This window comes from Vanacampus margaritifer, chromosome 13, assembly GCF_051991255.1.
Source record: "Vanacampus margaritifer isolate UIUO_Vmar chromosome 13, RoL_Vmar_1.0, whole genome shotgun sequence".
In the NCBI taxonomy this organism is placed as follows: domain Eukaryota; kingdom Metazoa; phylum Chordata; class Actinopteri; order Syngnathiformes; family Syngnathidae; genus Vanacampus; species Vanacampus margaritifer.
Window position 1 is genome coordinate 23371145 of NC_135444.1, and position 22942 is coordinate 23394086.

At 42.0% G+C, this 22942-nt stretch overlaps 1 protein-coding gene across 4 annotated transcripts in view; it reads right to left on the bottom strand.

Annotated features, from left to right (window-relative positions):
* farp2 (FERM, RhoGEF and pleckstrin domain protein 2) overlaps positions 1 to 22942 on the bottom strand; it is a 32181-nt gene that overhangs the window by 5967 nt on the left and 3272 nt on the right. For 3 of the 4 annotated variants that reach the window (XR_013296411.1, XM_077584004.1, XM_077584001.1), the window contains exons 3-22: positions 15515 to 15619; positions 15207 to 15249; positions 15053 to 15131; positions 14808 to 14905; positions 14521 to 14635; positions 13118 to 13265; positions 12946 to 13041; positions 12709 to 12872; positions 12524 to 12592; positions 12372 to 12429; positions 10855 to 11119; positions 3831 to 4027; positions 3489 to 3578; positions 3204 to 3337; positions 2496 to 2577; positions 2014 to 2251; positions 1713 to 1843; positions 1352 to 1420; positions 314 to 403; positions 215 to 235 (exon numbers count right to left, since the gene is read on the bottom strand). Coding sequence is in view for 3 of the 4 variants with exons in the window: in XM_077584004.1 (XP_077440130.1) it covers positions 215 to 235; positions 314 to 403; positions 1352 to 1420; positions 1713 to 1843; positions 2014 to 2251; positions 2496 to 2577; positions 3204 to 3337; positions 3489 to 3578; positions 3831 to 4027; positions 10855 to 11119; positions 12372 to 12429; positions 12524 to 12592; positions 12709 to 12872; positions 12946 to 13041; positions 13118 to 13265; positions 14521 to 14635; positions 14808 to 14905; positions 15053 to 15131; positions 15207 to 15249; positions 15515 to 15619 (2292 nt within the window). In the remaining variant the exon portion in view is untranslated. The remainder of the gene's footprint in view (positions 1 to 214; positions 236 to 313; positions 404 to 1351; positions 1421 to 1712; positions 1844 to 2013; positions 2252 to 2495; positions 2578 to 3203; positions 3338 to 3488; positions 3579 to 3830; positions 4028 to 10854; positions 11120 to 12371; positions 12430 to 12523; positions 12593 to 12708; positions 12873 to 12945; positions 13042 to 13117; positions 13266 to 14520; positions 14636 to 14807; positions 14906 to 15052; positions 15132 to 15206; positions 15250 to 15514; positions 15620 to 22942) is intronic. The other variant, XM_077584002.1, reaches the window with a different exon arrangement.

Consider the following 22942-nt stretch of genomic DNA (forward strand, 5'->3'; position numbering starts at 1 on the left):
ACTGAATGTTTCCTTTCCTTACATTCAGTGCTTGAAGCGCCGCCATCTGGTGGTCGGGAGGGGCGAAATAGAACCCTAACCCACATTTGGGACATTTCATTGGTTATGTTGGATTGCCAAGAGTATCTGTAGGCTGAGCTTTCTGCTATTAAGCGAGAAGGACGAGGAAGAAAAAGACAAGGTGACGAGCTGACCTACAGCTCATCAGACTTACCGGAGCTTCCAGAATTATGAGCTGCGGCCGGCGATTAAAAGCAGAGACATGCAAAAGTTAGCATGAACCCGCAGGCCCTTCATACAAAGACATACTCACAATCATGCCATGGAGGGGCAAGTGTCCGTGCACTTTGAACTGATTGGTTGCCGTGACGCCTTTGCTGGTGTAGAGGAGCATGTCTGAGAACTGGCAGATGACAGAAAAGACACTTACAGAAGCTCTCTGGCTGCTATAAATGATGGCCATTCGTGTAAACCCGTCTGGAATGATTTTAGCTGCATTCATGAAAATGTCATGAAACTTTCCAAGGGTGAGGATTTTTGTCAGTCAATAATTGCATCAAATTGTAACATTTGGCTCTATGATGGACACTTTTGGCCAACTTAAACCAATGAAAATAAAGTGGTGCCTTGTTACATCTCAAATCATCTTTCACCACTGAAATGAATGTTTTTTTTGTGACGCATTTTTTAAACAAACAAACAAACAAAATCTGCAAAATAAAAAGATATCAAAATTTTGTGGATTTTTTCCCTCTTTGTTGTAAAGTTCAAAGTACAGTAAAATAGCCAAATTTTCTTTTTACAATTGTTGTAAACATTAAGAAACCAAAAAATTCTGGATTTTTTTCCCCCCTGCCTAATATCCGGATCAGCCAAAAAACTAATACAATCCATATCAGTTAGACCCGAGTGACATCCTAACCAGTGTGACAGACTTGGCCACAAGGTGGCAGTATAAAACAGTCATGCACACAAACAAAGAAGAATAGTTACATAACAACTTTAAGTGATTCAGTAAGCAGCAGTAATGGGGTAGATGCCACAGACTTCAGACTTCCTGGTTTTTACACATAAGTCGTTTTCGTAGAGGATAAAGAAAAGATGCCTGTATTGTTATATTGTCAATCTACATGAATTAGTAATTTATGACAAAAAGGTCTTATTGGTGGTTAAAAAATCAAAACAAAATATTTTCTACTAATGACAAGAACTGATATTAGTTTAACACTTTATGCAGTAGAAAAACACAACGTGAGAAAAATAGCCACTAACAAAATGAAAGCGTAGCAAAATTTAACAAGGTTTGATGATTAGTCACATTTCATTAATTGAATTGTTGACATTGCCTCACCAGGAAGAACATTCGTTGCTGCAGTCCCTTCTTGGTCAGCTTGTACAGGCAGCCCTCCCGTATGAACTCCTTCAATGAGAGACAGACAGTCACAGCACTGCTTGGCACTCTCTGACTGCCACAATAAGACTTTACACTCACTTAACCCTGACTTGAAACTCAAACCCAGATGCAAACCCTAACCTAGCTTCAAACTTTACTCAAAGCCACAACTCGAGTTTCATAATCCAATTCGAAACCACTAACCCAAATTTAAAATCCGACCTCTGACTTGAAGCAATAATAATATACCAAAACCCTCATTTGAAATGCTAATTTGAAACCGAAAGGTTTAAAATCCCAACTTCAAAGCCCAGCTCACCCTCCCCGGTGCCGTCAGGTTGTCGATCCCAATGAGGTCTCGCTGCAGCTCAGTGAGCTTCTGGAAGTTCTCCAGGCGGATGAGACTGCTCTGAAGCTGCGCCACAATCTCCGCCACCTCCTTTAGAGCCTCTGCACACGCACACACATACAGGAGATTAGAAACACACAGTATACTCCATAGCAGTGGCGAGTGGTGCCTTTGGTAGCCGCGCCTTCGGTGGGGCTTGACTAACTAAATCCACCTCTTGTTATCTCCACCATCACATCGCAGGTCCCGAAAGCATCAACAAAGCGCTCACCTTTGCAGTCGGTGTGGTGGCGGTGGGCGGGCCCGTGGTGCTTGCACAGACGCTCCAGGATGAGCTTGTAGTGCATGAGGCGCTGGATGGGCTTGAGCAGGAAGGTGTTGAGCGGCAGGTAACACACCTTCTGCAGCTCAAACTCCTTGTAGACCGTCTCCAGCTTCTTCAGCCGCTTGCTGGCCTTCTCCAGCTCCGTCAGCACCTCGTCGTGCTTCTGCAGGTAGCTGGTGAAGCCCTGGTGGGTTTTCACAGGCATTGTCAGACATTTGACACCAAGTACCACTTTAAAAAAAAAAAAAAAATCCTGGAAAATGGTGCATCTATACAATGTATGCTTTTCGTACTTAGTACTAGTAGTTTGTTGATTTTATGCCATGAAAAGATATCTACGTTAATTTATCGGCATGTTTTGTGTGTGTTTTTTTAGGGGGCACCAGGAGGGTCCTGAAATGGCCCCGACGAGGTGGATAAAATCTCACCTTGAGAGCAGACATATTCTTCAGCATCACGTCACCGATCCTCTGGTAGTCACCTTTGACATGAGCATTAGAGCGGCCCTCCCTACAGGTGTGGGGAAAAACAAAACAAAACCAAAATACTATTAGTCTTCATTTCACGAAGCTACACAACCTGGGAACCTAGAATGTCCATCACAGATAAGTTTAAGCGCTTCATGTAGACAAAAATAGTCCTTTACTACCAACTAGTGGCATCTTTATGCAATTACAATACAGTAAAACCGCTTTTGACATCAATTATACTTTTGCCTTTATCCGTGCGAGGGTAACATTTATACTGAAATACCGCCATAGCCTTCAAAAAGCTGCTAGCTATGCTAACAAGCTATACAATTTGAGGCCTCCGTGGCCTTAGCAAGTTTGGCTACCAACCTTCATCGGTTTAAAGTTAACCTGGATTAGCGGATTGACATGGATAGCTTCAGTGCTTGGTTACTATCTAAGCCGCTAGAGAGCTTAGGCAGCGTTGCTAACATGGCTAGCAAGCGTCACTGTAGTTAGCTTGTGAGGTCTAGGTATCATCTGTGTCGCTAGCGAGCTTAGCCAACAAAGTTAACGTGGCTAACCAAGCATTTAAAACACCATCGCCATCGTCAAATGATGTGGTGGGTTGACTGACGCATATGCCAAGTTATTAGCTGCTAAGTTAGCTTGGTATCTGGCACCCACCAGAGAGCGAGCCGCTGATCCAGCTCCTTAAGGAAGCCGCGGTGGAACTCGTAAATGGGGTCGATGTTGGAGAAGAGCAGCGTCATCAGGCCTTCGGGCATGGCGTTCTCCTTGATCACCGCGCTACGGAACCACTGGGAGGGAGGATGACAGAAGGACAATGACAATTGTGCTGCCTCAGCCTTTGTTGAGCCATAGCACACAATTTAAAAGTACAAAAATCAAAGACTCGTTTCCAGAAAAGAGCCTGGCGAAAAAACAATCAAAGTTAATGTCTTCACTCACCACAGTGATGACTTCCAGGTCTTTCAGGTAGGTTCTCTCCGTGGTCAAAATCTCTTTGGCAATGAAATAAGCCTTGTCGGCAGGATACCTCTGACAAGCAAATAAGATCATGTTTCAAAAATCACAGGTCAAAGGTGCACACTTCTGCTACAGCAAAACCTTCGAGAACGCCTTTGAGGAGGTATTAAATAAATATTAACATTCATTAAGAAATGAAAAATAAATAATCAATTTAATGAGCTAGATGAATTATAATTTATTTTTATTTTTTTGCCAAACAGGGATGTGGGGGGTGGGGGGGGGCACTGTGAGGCACGGTGGTGGTGGTGGGGGGGCGTATACCTTCCTCCTGCCCTCCTCCTCCTCCTCTAGTCTGGCATTGCTGCCCACCTCACTCGGGACGGGGCTTTGCAGGGGCGAGGAGACGGTGGCGGCGGCCTGGCCCGGCAGGCTGAGGGTGGACATCTGGAAGGAGGGCGACAGGCAAAGGGGGCTGGCGGCATCGAAAGGTGACAGCTGGGGGCTGTCCAACGCCATGTCTGCACACAAAAAACACAATTAGGACACAGCTTTGTTGGAGGGATGAAGGATTTCCAAAATTAGCTTATTTTGGGCTTCTTTTTTTTTTAATGCTAAAATAAAGGCAAATTAACAATTAATCAATATGACAGTTTCTTTATCAACTTCAAATAGTTAACTTACTAAACAATCTGACTTGCAGTCTTTTAACTCAATGACCATTTTCGCTACCGGCTGTTTTACTGGATTTTGACTGATTTTGCAAGGCCCACAGAATATTGTGTTCCATTGCTATAAAAACATGGAACCTACCAAAAGAAAGATTAGAGTCTCTTAAACAGTGGATTGTTTCTCGTGGTTCTGTTCATTTCTATTGTGCAAGGTGGTTTCGCACGAAGAAGCAATGACATCACTCGTATGACACGACCATTGCACACACCTGCACGTGCCCATGCGCAACGTGGCCTTCTTCCTTTTGCTTACGGTGTAGATTATTTCCACAACTTTTGTTTACATGTAATTGTACAAGATGGCTGACACGAGCCAAGCACACCAGACTTTAGGTGTCAAGCGGGCCCGAGCACGGCACAGATACCGAGTACGCAAGAGTTTCCGTCCTACAAAAGTTCCCGGTTTAAATTCCTGTGGTCAATGAAAAAGCGCCTAATGTTTCCCACATTTTCTCCCTCCTCTGCTATTGTTTGGACAAGCCTCAGTGAGAAGAACAGATGATTCAAACTCGGAATCACTAGCAAAAGTGCACACTATGAACATCCTCCTGCAGCTTCCTCTTAGGTCAGCACGCAGCTGCTCTTCCACTTGTCTAAATACAACACACACACACACACTCACCCAAAAAAAAAAAAAGAGAAAATTGGGGGGTGGGGGGGTTGGTGGGAGTGGAGGAAGGAGAAAGGGAAGAGAAAGAAAAAAAGGCTCCCCGTGACCCGGAAACAATTGCTCACGACTAATCAGGAATGCGGTCCGTCTGGAGGGCGTGGAGTTGTTTATAGTTGATCTGCAAACGGGCCTGCAGCAGACGGGAGGGAGGGGCAGCATTTCTTTCCAATGACTTTGGCTACCAGCTTGTCCAAATAGAAAAAAACACGCACTCACACAAAGCTAGTCAATCCTGTCTTAAACTACAATAACAACTACTAGGCATGCTTTTTTTAACCCCCAAAACTCAGTATATCAAAGGTAGAAATATACATTTGTGGTGTAAAATGTGAATTCCTATCTCCAAAAAGAATGTTTAAGTCCCAACATGTGTGGTACATGTCTTTATTCTTCTTGAGAGAAACATACAAAACATTTAAAGTACACTTGGACTTAAAATATACATGTGTTGCAGATTAGGCGGCGGTTGCGGTGACGAACGGACGTCGAAGTAAGTGCATAACTGTCAGCCCCCGTCATAGAGAATTTAACAGTGGGTATGGAAAGTCAGTTAGTATGATCGAGTCTGTCGAATAAATGAGGGGAAAATAGTTCATATTAAGGTTATTGTTTTTTTGTTTTTTTTTAATTATAACCAGTACAATTCCGTCACTAAATGGAAAAAAATCTATAATAATAATATATTTTAGTTAAAATACCAAACACCCAAAAATTGGAAAAAAATAAAATAATAAACTCAGGTAGCAATGACCATTTTTAGTCATAACATTTTATAAATGAGTATTTCATTTTTTTGAACAAAATTTAGGTTGGGAGAAAATGAAAAAAAATTAAAATAAAAATTGAATACCCCCACGCAAAAATAATATTTGGCCAATCACTAATTGACCCGTATTATTATTATTATTATTTTTACGTGGTCAAAAAGACAAAACAGAAATTACTAGCTAAATAACTAATCACTATTTATTATTATTAAAACTAAAACCAAACCAAACCAATTGAATTTTAGGTTTGCTGGGGAAAAAAAAAAGAATCCGAAACATTATCTGTATTTTTTTTTTAATTAGAAAAAAAGATCAGTGACCCACTCATAAGTAAATACATTTTGTGATTCAATATTTTCTTAAAGCGCTTCACACTACTTAAATCGATTTAGTTCTTTTTCAATTTTATTGTACAGGTTATAATTTTTGTGGTGTCTTCCGACATCAGAAAAAGTGGATGATATCGTTTAACAGGGTTTAACTTTCAATACCCACCGCAACTAAATTTAATGGGGGCACCAATCAAAACACATTTAAAAAGGATGCTCCAACGGAACACAACAGTCAAAGTTACATACGACTGGTGAGTTACAAAAAGTAAAATTACTTATTAAGTCACAGTGACGTTATAGCTGCAAACACACTACGATGTACCCCAAAAAAGAGAAATGTACACCTGAGACCAAGAAGTGCTTGCAAGGCACAGAAGCGCAAGTGCTGCACACACATAAAGACTAAATTGACCTTCAAAAAGAAGAAAATGTAGTCAAAAGATGACATGAACGATATTCACTTTTCCTCAAATAGAGGTTTCTTAACAGCAACGTTTTGAGAGGAGGCTTATGGTTGATGTTATTTCTGTGATAGAAGACTTTGCCAAGAATTTGAAAGGCACGTTTACGCATTGCACAAATTGAGAAGCGAGACATTTCATTATGTGTACGATGAGTGCCTTGAGATAAGAGAGTGTTACGTTCCGAGCTTTGCCATTCATTTCAGATGTTATGAGAGGTGGGAGCATTTGGAGTCACAAGCTAATGCCACAGAATAAATTAAAACATGCATCTCAAGGCACCACTGTACATATAACATTTAGTTTCTTAAAATGAGTTATGAGGAATGGTTGAAGTTGAACTAGTTCGGTGACTGCACTCATCAAATAAATTCAGCTCTTATCTTATAAGCATCACTGTATTCATTTCTTTTAACAAGATATTTTCTGTAGACAGTTAAAAAAAAAAAAAATTGAGCACCACATAAAAAAAAAGTGTCAAGAAGGCCAGTCTGAAAAGACACAGGAAGTCTGCCATTTTGGTCTGAGGCAGCCATTTTAGAGTCATTTGACCATTTCTGGTGGTCCTTCATAGACAAACTTGTCACGTTTGTCCGACTGCCACCACTGGACGAGACCGAAACATTGACGTTTTTGTCATGGCATGTGGCTGAGTGTGCTAGCAATGTTTGATGACTCACCATAAATAAAACTCAAAAGCGCTAACTAATCAGGCAACGTGGCTAAAGTAAAAGGTTGTGGCACCACTTGTTGATTTTGTTATCCTGAGGGGGGTTAATGAGGGATTGTAAATGGGGCGGAGCCACCATTTGAAGCGCTACACTAGATCATCAAAAGCTAACGTGCAAAGAAAACCCTGAAATTAACTCTTGCCAACACCCTTAAAATTCCCTGAAAACCAAATCTGGTGACTCACAGGCGCCACATCGACATCTCTACAACGAGTCTTCCATGCGGGTACATTCAGCCACCAGGGACAAAATGGCTCATCGGCAGCCGACAATCCTTCAATGAGCAGTGGTTCGAGATTGACCCCTAAGCAAACTCCAACAACATCTGCTTCAGCCAGCAGGTGTCAGCGAAGGATCACTGCAAATACTTCCAACGCCGCCCTCAACCAAGAAGCACCAAAGACAACAAACTGACATATCGGTCCGTTGTGATCAGGATTGACAAAACAACAGGAAGTAGCGTAATACGAGGAGTAACAATATTTATGCACAGATTTGAATACCAACACATAGCAGTAAAAGTTCCCTGCGTGTGTCTAGATACGGACAGAATAAAAATAAAATAAACCTTCAATTGCAACTACTTTGCAATGACAATTCCGATGCTGCAACGGCTACTGTATATCGTCACTGTGGGGCGGAAAACTCATGTGTCAGACAAATCGTCAATTTCAAGCTATACAAAAAAAAAAAAATCACTACAAACAGTATGTCTCCACATCGGTTGTTAATTTGACACAATAACCATTTTAAAGTGCAGAAAATCTCACTAATCAAACAGTAGATAAATCTACTTACTCTCTTAAACTGTTAAGTGTAAAAAAAACAAAAACAAAAAAACTCCGCCTCTTTGCTCACTCGGCGGGAGCCGTGCGGCCTGACGCTGCCACAAGATTAAAATTCGGTTTCGTTTTACAGACAATAACGAGTAAACAATTTCCAGACATTTTGAACGATGCAGTGTTGGGGTAACAAGATGGCGTTTCTTTTCATTCCTAAAAGTAGTGATTTTGGACATGTGAGGGTTCCGCCCAACAGCAACATAATGTGGATCTCATTCCCAATAAGGATGACGACATTGAGGTCGAGGAGTGCTGCAATGTAAATGTTACTTCAGTTTAAAAAAAAAAAAAAAAAAAACACTGAAAAAAAACAAACGTTCTACTATTGATGGCAACTTTGCGACATACTGTAATACACATGCCAGGCCAGCAGTTGTCACTAGTGGGGTTTCCATGCAATTGCTTCGAATTTTTTTAGTAAATTTACTGAAAATGCGTAAAGCGGACATGCGACTTATGCCAGTTTCCATCTGTTCTTCTTTTGCGAATATTGCGAGGGGGATTTAAAGGAAGAAGTCATTTAAAAGAAGAACAACAAGAAGCGACTGCGCCGTGTGACGACATTGTAGGAGTTTGCTTTTGTAATTCTTAATAAAGCGTTTTTCTTTGTCGTTTTCAATCTAAAATTGCATGAATATTCGCTTCTTTAATTAATTACAAAAAGCTTTGTTTCGTCGTCCCACATTGCTTTGGGACTACAAACGTACGTGTGACGTCATATCCGGTCAAAACGTGCCACGTGTATCTGGTCTTCGCAAAAGCTGTTTCCGTAGCCCAATTTTTTTTTTTAAATCCACCCCCTCCAAGCAGAATTTTTTGGGGGGGGCGAATTTGGGGCCCTTTTTTCGAATTTGTAGCGTTTCCATTCAGTTTTATTTTCGCATTTTTAAAAAACTTTTCAAAACGGGTGGATGGGAACCCGACTCGTGTCACCACTTAACTCATTCAATGCCATTGACAGCTATAGACGTCAAAAATTAATTTGAACTATTTCTAGTTCTACTATGCAAGTTTTCATCGAACGGCCTCTGAATTATTACAGGTGGACTCGGTGGGGGCCATCGGAACTTTACAAGGACCATTCATTGCATTTGTACCACTGGAACTTTTGTCTGACTTCAGGAGGGGTAGTACTTTGGAGAGATCGAAAACTTTTCCATTTCCAGGAACTCTTGTACAAGTGCCAAGAATTAAAGTCTTAAGAATTTTAGGTGGAAATGCAGCTTTTGAGCCCAAAACCGTGTTTAATGTGTAAAGCGCGTTTTTTCTCTCTGAGGTTCTTAACTAACAAGCCACAAAATTTGCACAGGCTCGGGTGGAACCAGTAACTTCATGGGGTCCACTGGACTGTTCCAACTATTATCTGAATGCAGTTCCACAAGTAGCATTGTAAACGTTGGAAGAAATTTAGGTAGAACTGCATTTTTGTGTAAACCAAGAGCCATAGCGACATCATTGTGGGCCCCAAATTTTTCAGAACTTAGTTTCTGGGCCGAAAGAAGACCAGTGGTGGTGTACTAGTCAGAAGTCCAGGAGCCTTCACTCTAAAAACAGTTGGGTCAAAAATAACCCAGCTATGGGTCAAAAATGGACCGACCCTTTACTTGGGTCAATTTGACCCAACTTTGAGTCAAGAAATGGTTCTTTTAGTGTAAAACAACTCCTAAATATTGTTCAGATCCTTTACTTGGGTCAAGAAATTGGGTCATTTTGTAGAAAACAACCCAGAAAGTTGGGTCCAATTAAACCATAATATGGATGGGTCCATTTTGGATCCATAATTGGGTTACTTTTGACCCAACTGTTTTTAGAGCCTTTGAGGTGGATTCCGAAGCGCCGGATTGGACCCAATTTTGCTCCATGACGTACTGTCCAAGTGCCAAGATCCAATCGTTCCTGACACTTGAGCCTTTTGAGACCGGTTTGCATTCTGCAAAACAGCATTTTTGTGTAAACTAACGGTCAAAGCGACGCGCTTTTGTTAGCATTTCAACTACATTTGCGCAGGTCCGGGGGGGTCCGCCAGGGCCAGAACCTGCAGGTTATGGCACTGAAGTAAGAAGCCCTCGATGCCAGCATTCCCGCTGAGCGAGTTGCTGTAAAACAGGTTCTGCTCCGGCGGCAGGACGCTGTCCGAACCCCAATCCGAGTCAGAGTCGGAGCTGCCGTTCCCGGAGCCCTCGGTACCGGTGGGCGGGTAGCTGAGCTGCTCCAGCTGCTCCACCAAATCACTAAACTGCGCGGCCGAGCTGCTCTCGGAGCGCACCGAGCACGCCGGGAAGTTGACCATGGAGCTGGCGTCCGACTGCACGCCGGAGCCCGGCGGGCGCGGCGAGGAGGCCGAGTCCGGAGCGGCCGACATGGACTCGCCGGCGGAACTGAGGCCCAGGTTGTCCAGCGAGCTGCACTCGGAGCGGTTGTTGAGCAAGGAGCTGGTCTCGGAATGAGCCGCCACGCTGTCGGGGTCGGCGCCGCCGTTCAGGTCTTCGATGCCCACGCTGAAGAGCCCGTTCTTAGCCGACACGCGTTCGTAATCAAACGGCTCCGCCGCGTCGCCGCGTCCGTAAGGGTAGGCTTCCACCCCGCCCCCGTAGAAGGACATTTGCGTGGGATCGTCGTCTATAAACTCCTCGGTGACGCGCAGCGGCGAGAACATTTGTTTGGTTCGCAAAAGCTCGGCCTCGAAAGCCTCGGGGGTGAGAACCCCCTTCCTGCCTGCCCGCCTACCCAAAGGCTTCCTACCCTCATTTTTGGGCGCGGTGCCGCCTTCTACACACACAAACGCGGGGCTGAAGTGAGCGGTGGTGGGAGCACCTGTGAAAGAGTAGTGAGTCGGGGGCTTGGCGCCGTTCACGACGTCTTCCTTCGGGGGGGCGTGAGGCTGCTGCTGCGGCTGCTGCTGCTGTTGAGGGGACGCCGGCGAGGGCGGCATGGCGGCGGAAGGCGGCTGCTGCTGATGGTGGTGGCGAGCTGGCGGGTCTTTGCGCGGGCTTTTGCTGGCGTTGTGCGGCGAATGGAAGGGCAGCGAGGACGAGGCGGTGGAGCACGGCGTGCGGAGACGCTCGCTGAACGACAAGCTCTGCGACCACAACACAAGACCGTGACGACAGATTGAGAAAACAGGAGGTACACAATCTCATCTGGTTCAATCTGCCTTTACCTTGAAAATAATGAAGCTCAGTTTTGTAAGCGTTCCAGTAACTTCTTGTAGTTCTTGTTACCAGATAGCTTAAGTATTGTATACACACTGGAGCCAAATAAATCCAAAATCTTTGTGGAGCCGCATAATATTTGAACATTGTGATGAATGAAATCGAATGAAATGTTGGTTTAATGTACTGAGGGCCCAAGAGCTCATTAGAGCTGCACTAGAACATAAAAATAGGCAGCATCCAATTCCTTTTCTTCTACTTTTGTCTTCCATTCTTGGAATTTTGTTGTCGTTGTAATTTTTCTCTGCCTTTCTGTCTGACATTCTTGGCAATTTTATGGGCATATGTTAATTTTCTGCCTCTCTTCTTGCTATTTATTTATTTATTTTTTATTTTATGGCTTTAAAAAAAAAAAATTCTACCTTTTGTGCTCTCAATTTTCTGACATTTTTGGGTAAATTTGTGGAGATTTTATGGTAATTTTCTGGTTTTCTTCTTTTGTTTTTGGACATTTTATAATTACTTCTTGTACGTTTTATTTTCTGCCTTTAAAAAAAAAAATCTACTTTCTGACTTTTTTTTGGTTGCAATTCCAGAGACATTTTAAAGTAATTCCTTCCTTGCCTTCTTTTGTTTTTGGACATTTTATGGTTACTTTTTGAACATTTTATTTTCTGACTTTTATATTAAATTCTCTAACATTTTTGGCAATTTTATGGTAATAATTTTCAGATTTCCCCCCCCCCCCCCTCTTTTTGGACATTATGTGGTCAGTTATTGGACATTTTTAGACATTTTTTTCCCCCCCACCTACCTCTGACAACTTAAAAATTTGGACTGACATTTTTTGAATATTTATTCATTCATTTTTTTATTTAATCATTAATTCACTTAAAGAATATTAAATCTAAAAATCAACATGTAAAAAATATTAATTTCCACTTAATTATTATATATATTTTTTTTAAAGACAGGGAGCCACAGGAGAGGAACTAAAGAGCCACATGTGGCTCCAGAGCCGCAGGTTGCAGACCCCTGAATTAGCACTTTGAAGAACTTTCTCTTTGTAAAGGCAGATAATGTGACCAACCTCCTAAGAGTGGGTGTACCTAATGTTCTGGCTACCAACTGCATGTAAAAATCATATTTCAAAACGGCAAAATTGACAAACTGACTGACCTGTTTTGGCACATCTAAGGTGAGGGAGCGAGACGACGTCTGTATTTTACTGTTTCTCCTGCCAAATATCAAAGATATTATCAAGACAATGTGAGATCGTTTCCTAACCAACATTAAAGGTAAACTAATTAGTTCAATAGAAATGAACACACCTCTGATACGGTGTTCTCTTGGATCCGTTTTCCCTTACGTACTCCACAAGTTGCTTCTGCGTCCTCCCACTGAAAGCAACAAACTACAATCAATCATTTGAAAATGTTGTTTGTGCAACGTCATCATTGCCGGATGAGCAAATAGGGCTTAGATTTGGGTCTTAGCGAAAGGTAGCATTCATTACCTGTATCGGAAAGAGGAGCCTCTGGTGAAAAGTAGGGTCTTGGGTTTTGCTTGGGATTGGTCAAAGAGACGGAAAAAGGAGTGATATTCCACGCAGATCTTCCAGAAGACTTTGCACTGGTCCCTGCTGCCCATCATGAACTCAAGAGTGTCTTGATGCGGGCCCTGGAACCACAAGACAGACCACCGTCCATCACATCTGACCCCAGACCAGTCATCTCGGCGCTTTCGTACGTACGTGGACTTCCGGGTGGAGCTTGATCAGGAAGCGCTTCCTCTTGAAGCTCAGCTTGCGAATTTTGGACCAATTGAAGGTGTTGATTTTGGTGTGGCCCTGAAAACCAAGCCGGGATGTGTTCAGGCGGGCGTTTGGCAACAACGTGCGACGGCGAGCATGAGCGGAAGGTCACCTGAAAGACCTGCAGGCCCAGGTGAGCCACGGCCAGGTTGATCTTGGTGCCTTCGCGGTCGGCCGCCGGGTGGAAGCGCACGCCGTACATATCCAGCTTGCGAGCGATCTCTAAGATTTGGAAGTCTGATTCGGCGGGGGTCTGGCCACTGAAGGGGGGGGGGGGGCAACAAAAAGGGTTTTACACACACGCTTGGACAGTAATAACAAACGCAGCGCTGCAAGGCTCAACCAAAAATGGGAAAGCCGCTGCTCAATTTCAGACAAAGATCCTTGACATTGTTCAGTCATGACCAAAATGTCCCGTCCAATTTCATGTCAGTGCGGTTAAAACTGCTGTCAGGGACGACTGTTTTCAAAATTTCCAGGGGTTGCTAATCAGCTCCAGATTGTGCTCACTTGAGTAGTAGAAAACAAGTGCTCAGCAAGATTATGCAGATTTTCATGTAAAAAAATTTTTTTTAAATTAAATAAAAAAAGAAGTGATTACAAGCATGTTAGAAGGACATAACCGTCCAATCATCACTGCATTCTAATTTGGGTGATCCGTTAAGCGGTTAAATCTCCTCTTAGGGCCCCTCCCCTGCTGCCCCACTGGCCTTAAGGCTAATAGAGCGAGGACAGAGAGGGAGACGGAGGAGGACGGGGATTAGGCCGCTTGGACTTCCACTCGGGCGAGCGAGCGGAGAGATTAGAAAACTAACGCACAGTGTTGAGAAGAGACTGTTGGGAGGAGAACAGCGGTGGGAAAAGTGGGAAAATGCACTCTTTGCCAACTAAAGATGCCAAATTCGGAGTAAAAAAAATCGAATAAATAACTAAAAATAAATATATATTGATATATAAATAAACTTAATATATAGGAGTAAATCAAATTCAAAGTATATATACGTAACGAGTCCCTTTTTTTATATTTAAAGACCAAATATGTATTAAAAAAAAAGGAATAAATGAATGCTGTCACTATCGAATATTTTTAGAATTAATTCATCAATCGATTATTTGACTAATCTGGTTCATTTTAATTTTACACAAAACCGCCAAATATGGTCAGTCATAAAGGGAAAATAAACCATATAAAATGTATATTATTTTATATAAATTGAATTTAAATATAGGAATAATCAAATACACTACATAAATCTATAATTTTTTTAAATATAAATCCAAAGAAAAACAAAATCTAAACTAACTAAAAAATAAGGTAAATTATAATAGCACACAATATTATAAAGAAAAATACACATAAAATACAAATCTAAGTATAAAAACATGTATCATATAAGTTAACATATTCTAAAATCATAAAACCGCACCGAACATTCAAAACTTCACAGCAAAGTAAAAGAAAAAGTGGTGCCATGTAAGCTTGAAGGGGTCACCAGCAGGAAGACAAACACTTACAGGTGCCTGCGGTGGAAGTCCACAATGGCCTCCAGGACCTTCTCTTGGTACGGCAGCAGCTTATTGTTCATCAGGAAGTCTCGGTCGGCGGCTGCGTCGTAGTCGCCGATCTCGGCTGGCGACCAAAGACGGCATTATTACATTTCACGTGTTCAGACAACATCAAGCCTTACAATCTACATTCCATCCACAAATATATATATATATATATATATATATATATATATATATATATATATATATTCATGTCTACTTGATAATGATAAGCAAATGGTTTTCAAGTGTACATTGGACGAGGTGAGAGGCGAGGAGGGCTCCGGTGTTTTCTGTGCAGATCAAGCGTCCCTCCATCAAATCCCTTTTCATCTGCAGTGAGAACAAGTACCTAAAAAAAAAAAAAAAAAAAAGGAAAGGAAAAATAAAACACAGGTTTAGTGTCCAAATAAACAGCATCATCTTGTGTGTACAAAGAAAAGTCAAGTCCAGATTTGGCTCGTTCATTGTTGTGATTTGGGAGTTTGTAATTTAGGACCTGGTGAACTCCTCCTGCAGCTGACCAGGATCTGGAGGGAAGAATTTCACGGCCAGTCTAAACAGAGAATTTGCCGGTCCTGAAAAACAAACAAAACGTTAGATTACGCCGTATCCGCTGTTATTACATTCATATTAATGTTATTCCAACTTACTTATGACTTGCTTCACAATGAGTTTGGTGGGCTCCAGCCAAAGCTGAATGGACACAAACAGAGAGTTGACTTTTAGATGACCACCAGCCCGGGATTATACATGCAAAAGTATTGGGACGCGTGCCACCAAGGTTTTTGGCTTGCCATTTGAAACAATTACGTTTTTTTGCATTAGAAATACTTCACATTTCTTCTTCTCGTCATCACCAAACTGTCAACTTCCAAGCCTTTGAGATGCTGTTTGCCTTTGACACTTTGTTCAAAGTGTGTGTGTGTGTGTGTGTGTGTATGCACATGGATCTACACACCCAGCTCATCTGCATGTTCCGAAACTCCAGCCCAAAGTAATCACTCTCGATGAGGTTGCCTCTCACAAATACCTCCGAGAGAAGATCCTGCCCGAAAGCTCGAGGCTGAAAGAACATGGGGGGGGGGGGGGGGGCGGAGAAGAAAAATATTATTGTATTAATCTCATCCCTGTGTCAACATCACAATAACAAAACTTCAACGTGTCTAATGAAGAGCAGTTTGCATAACAGGTTTTCATCCAAAATCAACAACGCCTTCAATGGATGAAAGAAAAAAACAGTTACGTTACTATTAAGTTTCCGTTTATCAGCAATGAGTATCAAAATATAGAGAAGTTTCATCATTATTCACAAATCTGTTGAAAACAGTGGGGAAAAGAGCTTGTTGCAACATGGCCCTGGTTGGTCTCTTATACTCTGCTGCCACCTGCTGGACGTTTTTGGAATAACTACCATTGCTTCGTGCATTCTCTTCAGCTCAGTGTCAGAGTCTGCATCGAATAATTATGTATGCTCTAGCATAAAAACTATATAAATATGTCTTTGGGACACTTAGAACATTTGACTCATTCACTGCCATTGACGGCTATAGACGTCTAAAATTCATCTGAACTATTTCTATTAGTTTCCCCCCACTTTTGTTAAGAGTATGAAAACCTAGAAAAAAAATATTGTACATTTATAACAGATATAAAAATTTGTGATTAGTCGTGAGTTAACTATTGAAGTCATGCAATTAATTACAATTTAACAAATGTAATCGCCGGACACGATTAATGAAAACGAAAAGATTATTAAAATTTAGGGGCGTCAGGCGATTACATTTTTTAATCGTAATTAATCGCATGACTTCACTAGTTAACGCACGATGAATCACAAATTTGATATCTGTTCTAAATGAACAATTTTTTTTAAAAAAATCTAGGTTTTCATACTCTTGTTAACAAAAGTGGGAAAAAAAGTTAAACTAATAGAAATAGTTCAAATGAATTTTTGACGTCTATAGCCGTCAATGGCAGTGAATGAGTTAAAATAGAACATATTTATTTATAGGTTTTTGGGAGCAAACGAGTTCAACAATTTTCTCCCGACAAGAAAATAAATGCTGTCTGCGTTTGTAAATGCTTCATGCGTCCCTTCCCATCATTCTGCTTTCCGCGACTTAGACAAGCGAGTAAATAACGACAAACGGTTTCACGTTTCCCATCGACGCCAGCAGGAAGCGTGTCCAAGTGTGGCTGCTGGCGGCTTCCTTTTGGCTTGATTTTCTCTGGGCCAACTAACTAATTACGACGTACTCGACACACACGTCACTTGAGGTTTGGACATGCAGCAGGCGAAATTATAGCCTTGCACATCTGGTTGTAATGTAAAATAGTATTTCTTTTAAAAGACGGGTTTTTAAAAAGGAACCGTCCCACAATGTTGAAAGTAGTGCAAGTCAACTTGAGATGTCGTTTAGCTCCCCCTTTTAACCAAAAAGTAACAAATGATTAGAGCTGACAACAGCTAATAAGTCTCGTAAAGCTCATTTTTCCATGAGTCCAAAATGTGTCATTTCAGTCCATCCCCGAACCAAAGAATAAAATCTGATTATTACACATTTTCCTCTTTGACTCAACTCACAATCCAGACACGCTGCAATCGGCGGGAGCGTTCGGAGGGGTTTTGTCTCACGTTACAACATTCTGCAAAGTTCACGGAGAGACGATGTCATGTAATCCAGCAACCACTGAAAAGCCGACCCAAGAACTTCCAGACACCGCTTATGTGCAAGCACAGTACACCTTTTCTGGGACAGAGGTTTGACTACCGTCACAATCCAATTTGCAGGCGTCCGAGGTAGAATCAAACAACTGCAGTTTTTATGCAGAAAAATTGAGCATCACTTCAAAACGGCAGCAAAGTCAAAAACAAATAAGACACAACAATGAGGGCCCAAATTGAGTTGTGTTAGACGACATCCTAATGTCCAGGGGAGGTCGTTCCATAGTATCGGACCAGCGACAGAAAAAGCCTCCTAGTTTCTGTTCAGACGTCTGGTCAGCTGACCTTCGGCAACGAGCACGAGTGCATGCAAGGTTGGAGCAGCCCAGAGAGGCAAAGTGGGGTGAGACCATTTCCAGACTTGGAAACAATAGCAATGGATTCTGCTCCCTCGTACGAGTTCCAGTTCAGAGGTCAGCAACAACATTTTGAAGCAACTTGACACATTTGAAGGAGGACCGACCGACTCCAAAAGTCACGTGCATTCAATCCGTCATGAAAAGCGTAACGGCAAAATATCCTTACTTTAGCAAAAAGCACAAGTACATCGTTGAAACGCGAATGAGCGTGCGGGCTACGACCTAAAAATCTGTCCGGTGTCGTTTCACGCAAATCCGACGCAGTGACGCGTTGAGAGGCGGCATGTTTCAATGTTTCAGAGGTCGGGCGCTAAGGCGGGTTAGCGGGTCACGCAATCACGTTCAGAGAAAGTGGCGGCCGCGGATTAGCACAAAGCAGATGGAAGATGCCACGTCTGGATGCCGTCTTCAATCGCGGGTGGAACTTTCATCCACAAACCTCTGGGAGAGCAAATGTTTGTTGCACAGAACTAGTAACCGTTCGCCAGCTCAAACAACCATCGCATACATTGATTTTCCATATGCAGGAGTTCAGGACGTGTGAGAAAACGTAGTCATCAGGTTTAGATGCTAAGCGACTAAGTGCACCCGAGTAACCGGGATCAGGCCCAACCTTAGCGAGGTCCAACTTCGACATTGTTTGCGTAGTCCAAGGAAAGTTAAAAGCAAGAAACACAACTTGTCGGTGTGGGAGAGGGGAAAAAAAAAAACATGATCTAAAGTCAAATGCTTTTTGTAAATCCATAAAAACACTTTCTAGAACATGTTTTTTAATCCAAATTTCTTCAGTCAACTCCATTAATGCCAGGGCAGTTGAGTGATTGGAGCGAACCCATATTGGCTATTATTTTATACTTATCTATAAATTGGTTTAATCTTGTCGCATACAATTTTTCCAATATTTTAGAAAACCGTGGAAGTAGAGATATCATTTTAAAAAATCATTCGTACTTCATTTTTTGAAGAGTGGGACTACTTTAGCTATTTTCATTTGTTGTAGGAAAATTCCTGTTATAGACGATAAATTGCAAATGTACGTGAAATGTTCCATAATCATGTCTACGATTTGCTTTATCAGTGACATATTCATGTTATATAATTATTATATTTTATAATCGTTTGATTTTTAGCATTCAAACTAGTTTGTCCAGCCTCAAGAAAAAAAATACAATTTACATGGTTTGGTGTAATTCCATAATCGGTATTTTCATCAGGGATATTTTGTGATAATGTTGGGGCAATCTTCACAAAGCATTACAACACACAAGTAACTCAAAAATAGAAATAATAGTAAAAACAGGAATTAGCGAAAAAATTGAATAAAAAGGTAAACCACCAACTAAATAATACTACATAAAAAACATACAATGAAAAATTAACAAAAATGCACTAAGTAACTTCTTTTTTTTTTAAAAATATACTAAATAAAATTTGGGAGAAAAAAATAATTAGTGAACTAAAATGTAGCCCCCCAAAAACTAGGGAGAAAAATATTAGCAAAGGGTTAGCAATAGCACGAAATTATTAAATAAGCAAAAATAAAAAAGTAAAACAGAAAAAAATACAGTAGTGACTTGAGAAAGGAGTTTAATTCATTAGACAGCGCGACATAAATGGTATATTAGCCCGTCTAAGGTGTTTCCCATTATGCGTTAGCATTAAGCTAACTTTTAAATACATGCAATTCCGCAACAAAACAAAACAGACAAAAATACTGTGCAATAATATATTAGAAATAATAGTTCAACACATCCAACAGAGACACATTTAATCGACCTTAAAAAAAAAAACTGGCACCAAACCAACAACCTTTCACTGCTTCTTGGTCTGCCTTTGGCACTTTAGCAGTTGCATATGCTAACATTAACCCCATTACATAATCCACAACATCGCCACAACGCTCCCTCTCTCCCAGTGGTTAAAATTCCAGACCCAAACTTTGCTCGCCCCCCCCTGCCGACCAACTCAAACTTTGCACTCCCTCCTCCTCTTCCTTGAGCACGCCTTGCGGTTGTCAACCTCGCTATTTATGCGCTTGTTTGCCTTAAAGCAGAGCCCGTCCACATCTAATGAATGCAGCGCCGTCTGTACGCGGCGAGGCCCCGCATGCGAGTGAAGGCCCAGCGGAGGGGCAAGGCGACCCGCCGCATCAAAGGAGCCTGTGTTTCAGGGACCACAAGGCCCGGCTTTCTCCTGCAGCGGCGGTGGGAGGGGCCACCGCGCAACAACCACCACGCAAGCAAATGTCATCTTAAAAAGAAAATGGAGATAACCGATACGACACATGATGCTCGATCACATCATGCAAAACCGAGAAAAAAAAAAAAGTAATAATAATTTTCTATTTTCCTTTACCAAAATCTACTGTTGTGTAAATATAAACACTCTTCTTGGACACTATTTGGAGACATATAAGGTTCTATAGTCTCTTAAAAAAATATAGAATCACGGTACATTAACTTCAAGCAGCATCCTACGCCACTTTTTCCAGTCTGAGGTCTTAAATTTCCCACTTTCCACTTTCCAGGGACGTGAACCGACGACAGCGCCTTCGCTCGACTGTCACAGCGTTGACACACCAGGCAAGGCCGTGCTGCTTTCAATGCGGCGAGCGCATCCGTTCACATGGACGGCGAGCCAGAGTACCGCAACATGTGCAAGGGAGGGCGGGCCACAACCATTTCAAACATTCACCACTGCAATTTGCTGGCTATTCTTGTACACAGTGAGCAGAAAAAGGGCACAATCCTGAAATGAAAAAAAAAAGGGCCGCAGTTGCCCTCAGAGCAAGAGCGAAACATTTGGAAACACAGAAAATACAGAAACACGTTTCTGCTGGAAGCCAAGCATATATAGAAAGGACGTTATTGGCTCAACAGTGCTTCTGTACAAAAGAGACGAGAAGTGAAGGAAGAGAGGCACTCGGAAGCCATCTTGTTTCTTGGCAGATTACAGCCTGCTGGACAGACACACATTCAGTGCACGTTTTGCTTTGCTGAACGTTTTCCGGCTCGCAACTACCCCAAAAATTCTTGACAATAATGTTATATATGTGACCTCACTAGTCTAAACATAACATTCTGATTAATATTACATTTGTGGAATATGAGTTATCCAGCAAAATCCAGCCGTTTTTGTCCATCTCAGGGGGCGGCCATTTTGCCACTTGCTGTCGACTGAAGATGAAGATCAGTTTTGCTCAACCAATCACAGCTCAGCTTCAGAAAACAGGTGAACTCTGATTGGTTGTTACCTGAGACCTGAGCAACTGTGATGTCCTCTTCCGTCGACAGCAAGTGGCAAAATGGCCGCCCCCTGAGAGGGACAAAAACGACTGGATTTTGCTGAAAAAAAACGGCTGGAACTCAAATGTAATATTAATCAGAATGTCATGTTTAGACGAGTGAAATCACATATAACATTATTGTCAAAAAGATGTTTAAGGTTGACTTCCACTAACACCCGAGACTCAAAGCTCAGACCACTTTGTGTCGAAAGCAATTGTTGCTGTCCTACAACAGTAGTCGTGTTTCCATCAAATTGTTTCGAATTTTTTAAGCAAATTTACTGAAAATGCGCAAAACGGACATGAGACGTATTTACGTTTCCGTCTGATCTTCTTTTGCGAATATTAAGAGGGGACTCCGCTGCTGTAGGCGGCGCTATACACCATAGAGAAAGATGAAGAAGACAAACAGGAAGCGACTGCACCGTGCGATGACATCGTATGAGTTTGCTTTTGTAATTCTTAACCGTTCTTTGCTGTTTTCCATCTAAAATTGCATTAATATTCGCTTCTTTAAATAATTCCAAAAATATTTCTTTTTGTCCCCGAAACCCCCCCAACATACCTTACATACCTGTAAACTCGTTTCCAAAGCCAAAATTCGCATTTCCTTCTTTTTTTTTTGATACACTTCAAAATCCACCCCCTACAAGTGAAAAAACTTTTGGGGTGAATTTTGGGTCCTTTTTTTGCAAATTTCTATCATTTCCATTCAGATTTTTTTCCGCATTTCTTGAAAATTCGAATAAAAATGGGTGGATGGAAACTCCACTATAGTGAGGCACACTACAGACTTTGTTTAAAATTCCGGTTTCTGAACGAGTTGGAATAACCCGTTTACATGCACAAGTATGCGCAGTTATTCTCATGGACAAGGTGTGATCGATCCGCATCCAAACCGTGAAACACGGGCAGCATCATGAATCGTCACGCTGCGCCCAAAATTGGCCAGGTTTGCTTATCTTTGCACGTGTATTTCCGGTGGGTAGCTCGCGATATACAAGTACTTCCTGTACTCAAAAGTCCAAGATTCTTTGTGGATCGAGCATTTGCACAACACAAACCAATGATCCTTTCAAACGAGGCATTACAAACATGTTTCTATGACCAACTATTGGGTTTAGAAAGCTGCATGAAAGTGCACTATGGACACGGCAAACAGCACACTTCCACGAGGTTTCTCTAAATAAGCACAGCTGAATACGTAAATGCCGGCTCCACCGTTACAACCAATTCGTCAGGAAGACAGTGTGAAAGGGGCTTAGATGCAGTGGCTTGTCAACAAAGCAAGCTCGTTTTCACACTGCCTGGCAAAGTTTATCCTGGCTTGCTTTCCGGCGCACAAGGTACCAATGTGGGACGTGGATCAGCCCTCCCTCAGCTGACATCTGGATTTTGGCCTGTTTTAGTGCCGCTTCTCTTATCCCACTTGCCACCTAAACCGACTTTTTCATGGCTCGCTGTACTGTGTCAAGCATACCGATAGAGAGGAAGAGGAAGTTGCTAGCATCTAACTTTATATTATTGGTGGAATGCCAGTGTGTAAGGCAGGTCACCCAACTGTGAAGTTTAACACCCCACTCACTGCCTAACACCCCCTTTGTGCCAAAAGGATTCATTGCTGACATGGACGCGCATCTAGTTGTCAGAATGCATGAAGCGGCAGCAGCTGTGTAAACAATCTGATGCATTAAAGGCACAGGCAAGTAAATGCTGGCACTACCGTTACACATCCGATGCGCTGATGTCAGGAAAGCAGTTTGAAAGGGGCTACAGAACTGCCGTTTGAAATGTGTTGACAATGTTATCTTGTGTGTTTGTCAAACGGTTGCACAAGTCAGTGAAATGCACTTGGGGCGACAAACGTGTTTTTTTGCATATGGACACAGATGTTTTCTTACACGGGCATTGGGAAAAATAAAGCTTTTTTTTTTTTTTTTAAACATACCGTAGAACATGCGGGTCATGTTTAAATCCATGTCAAGTCTTCAACAAAAAAATCCTTCAACTCTGCAT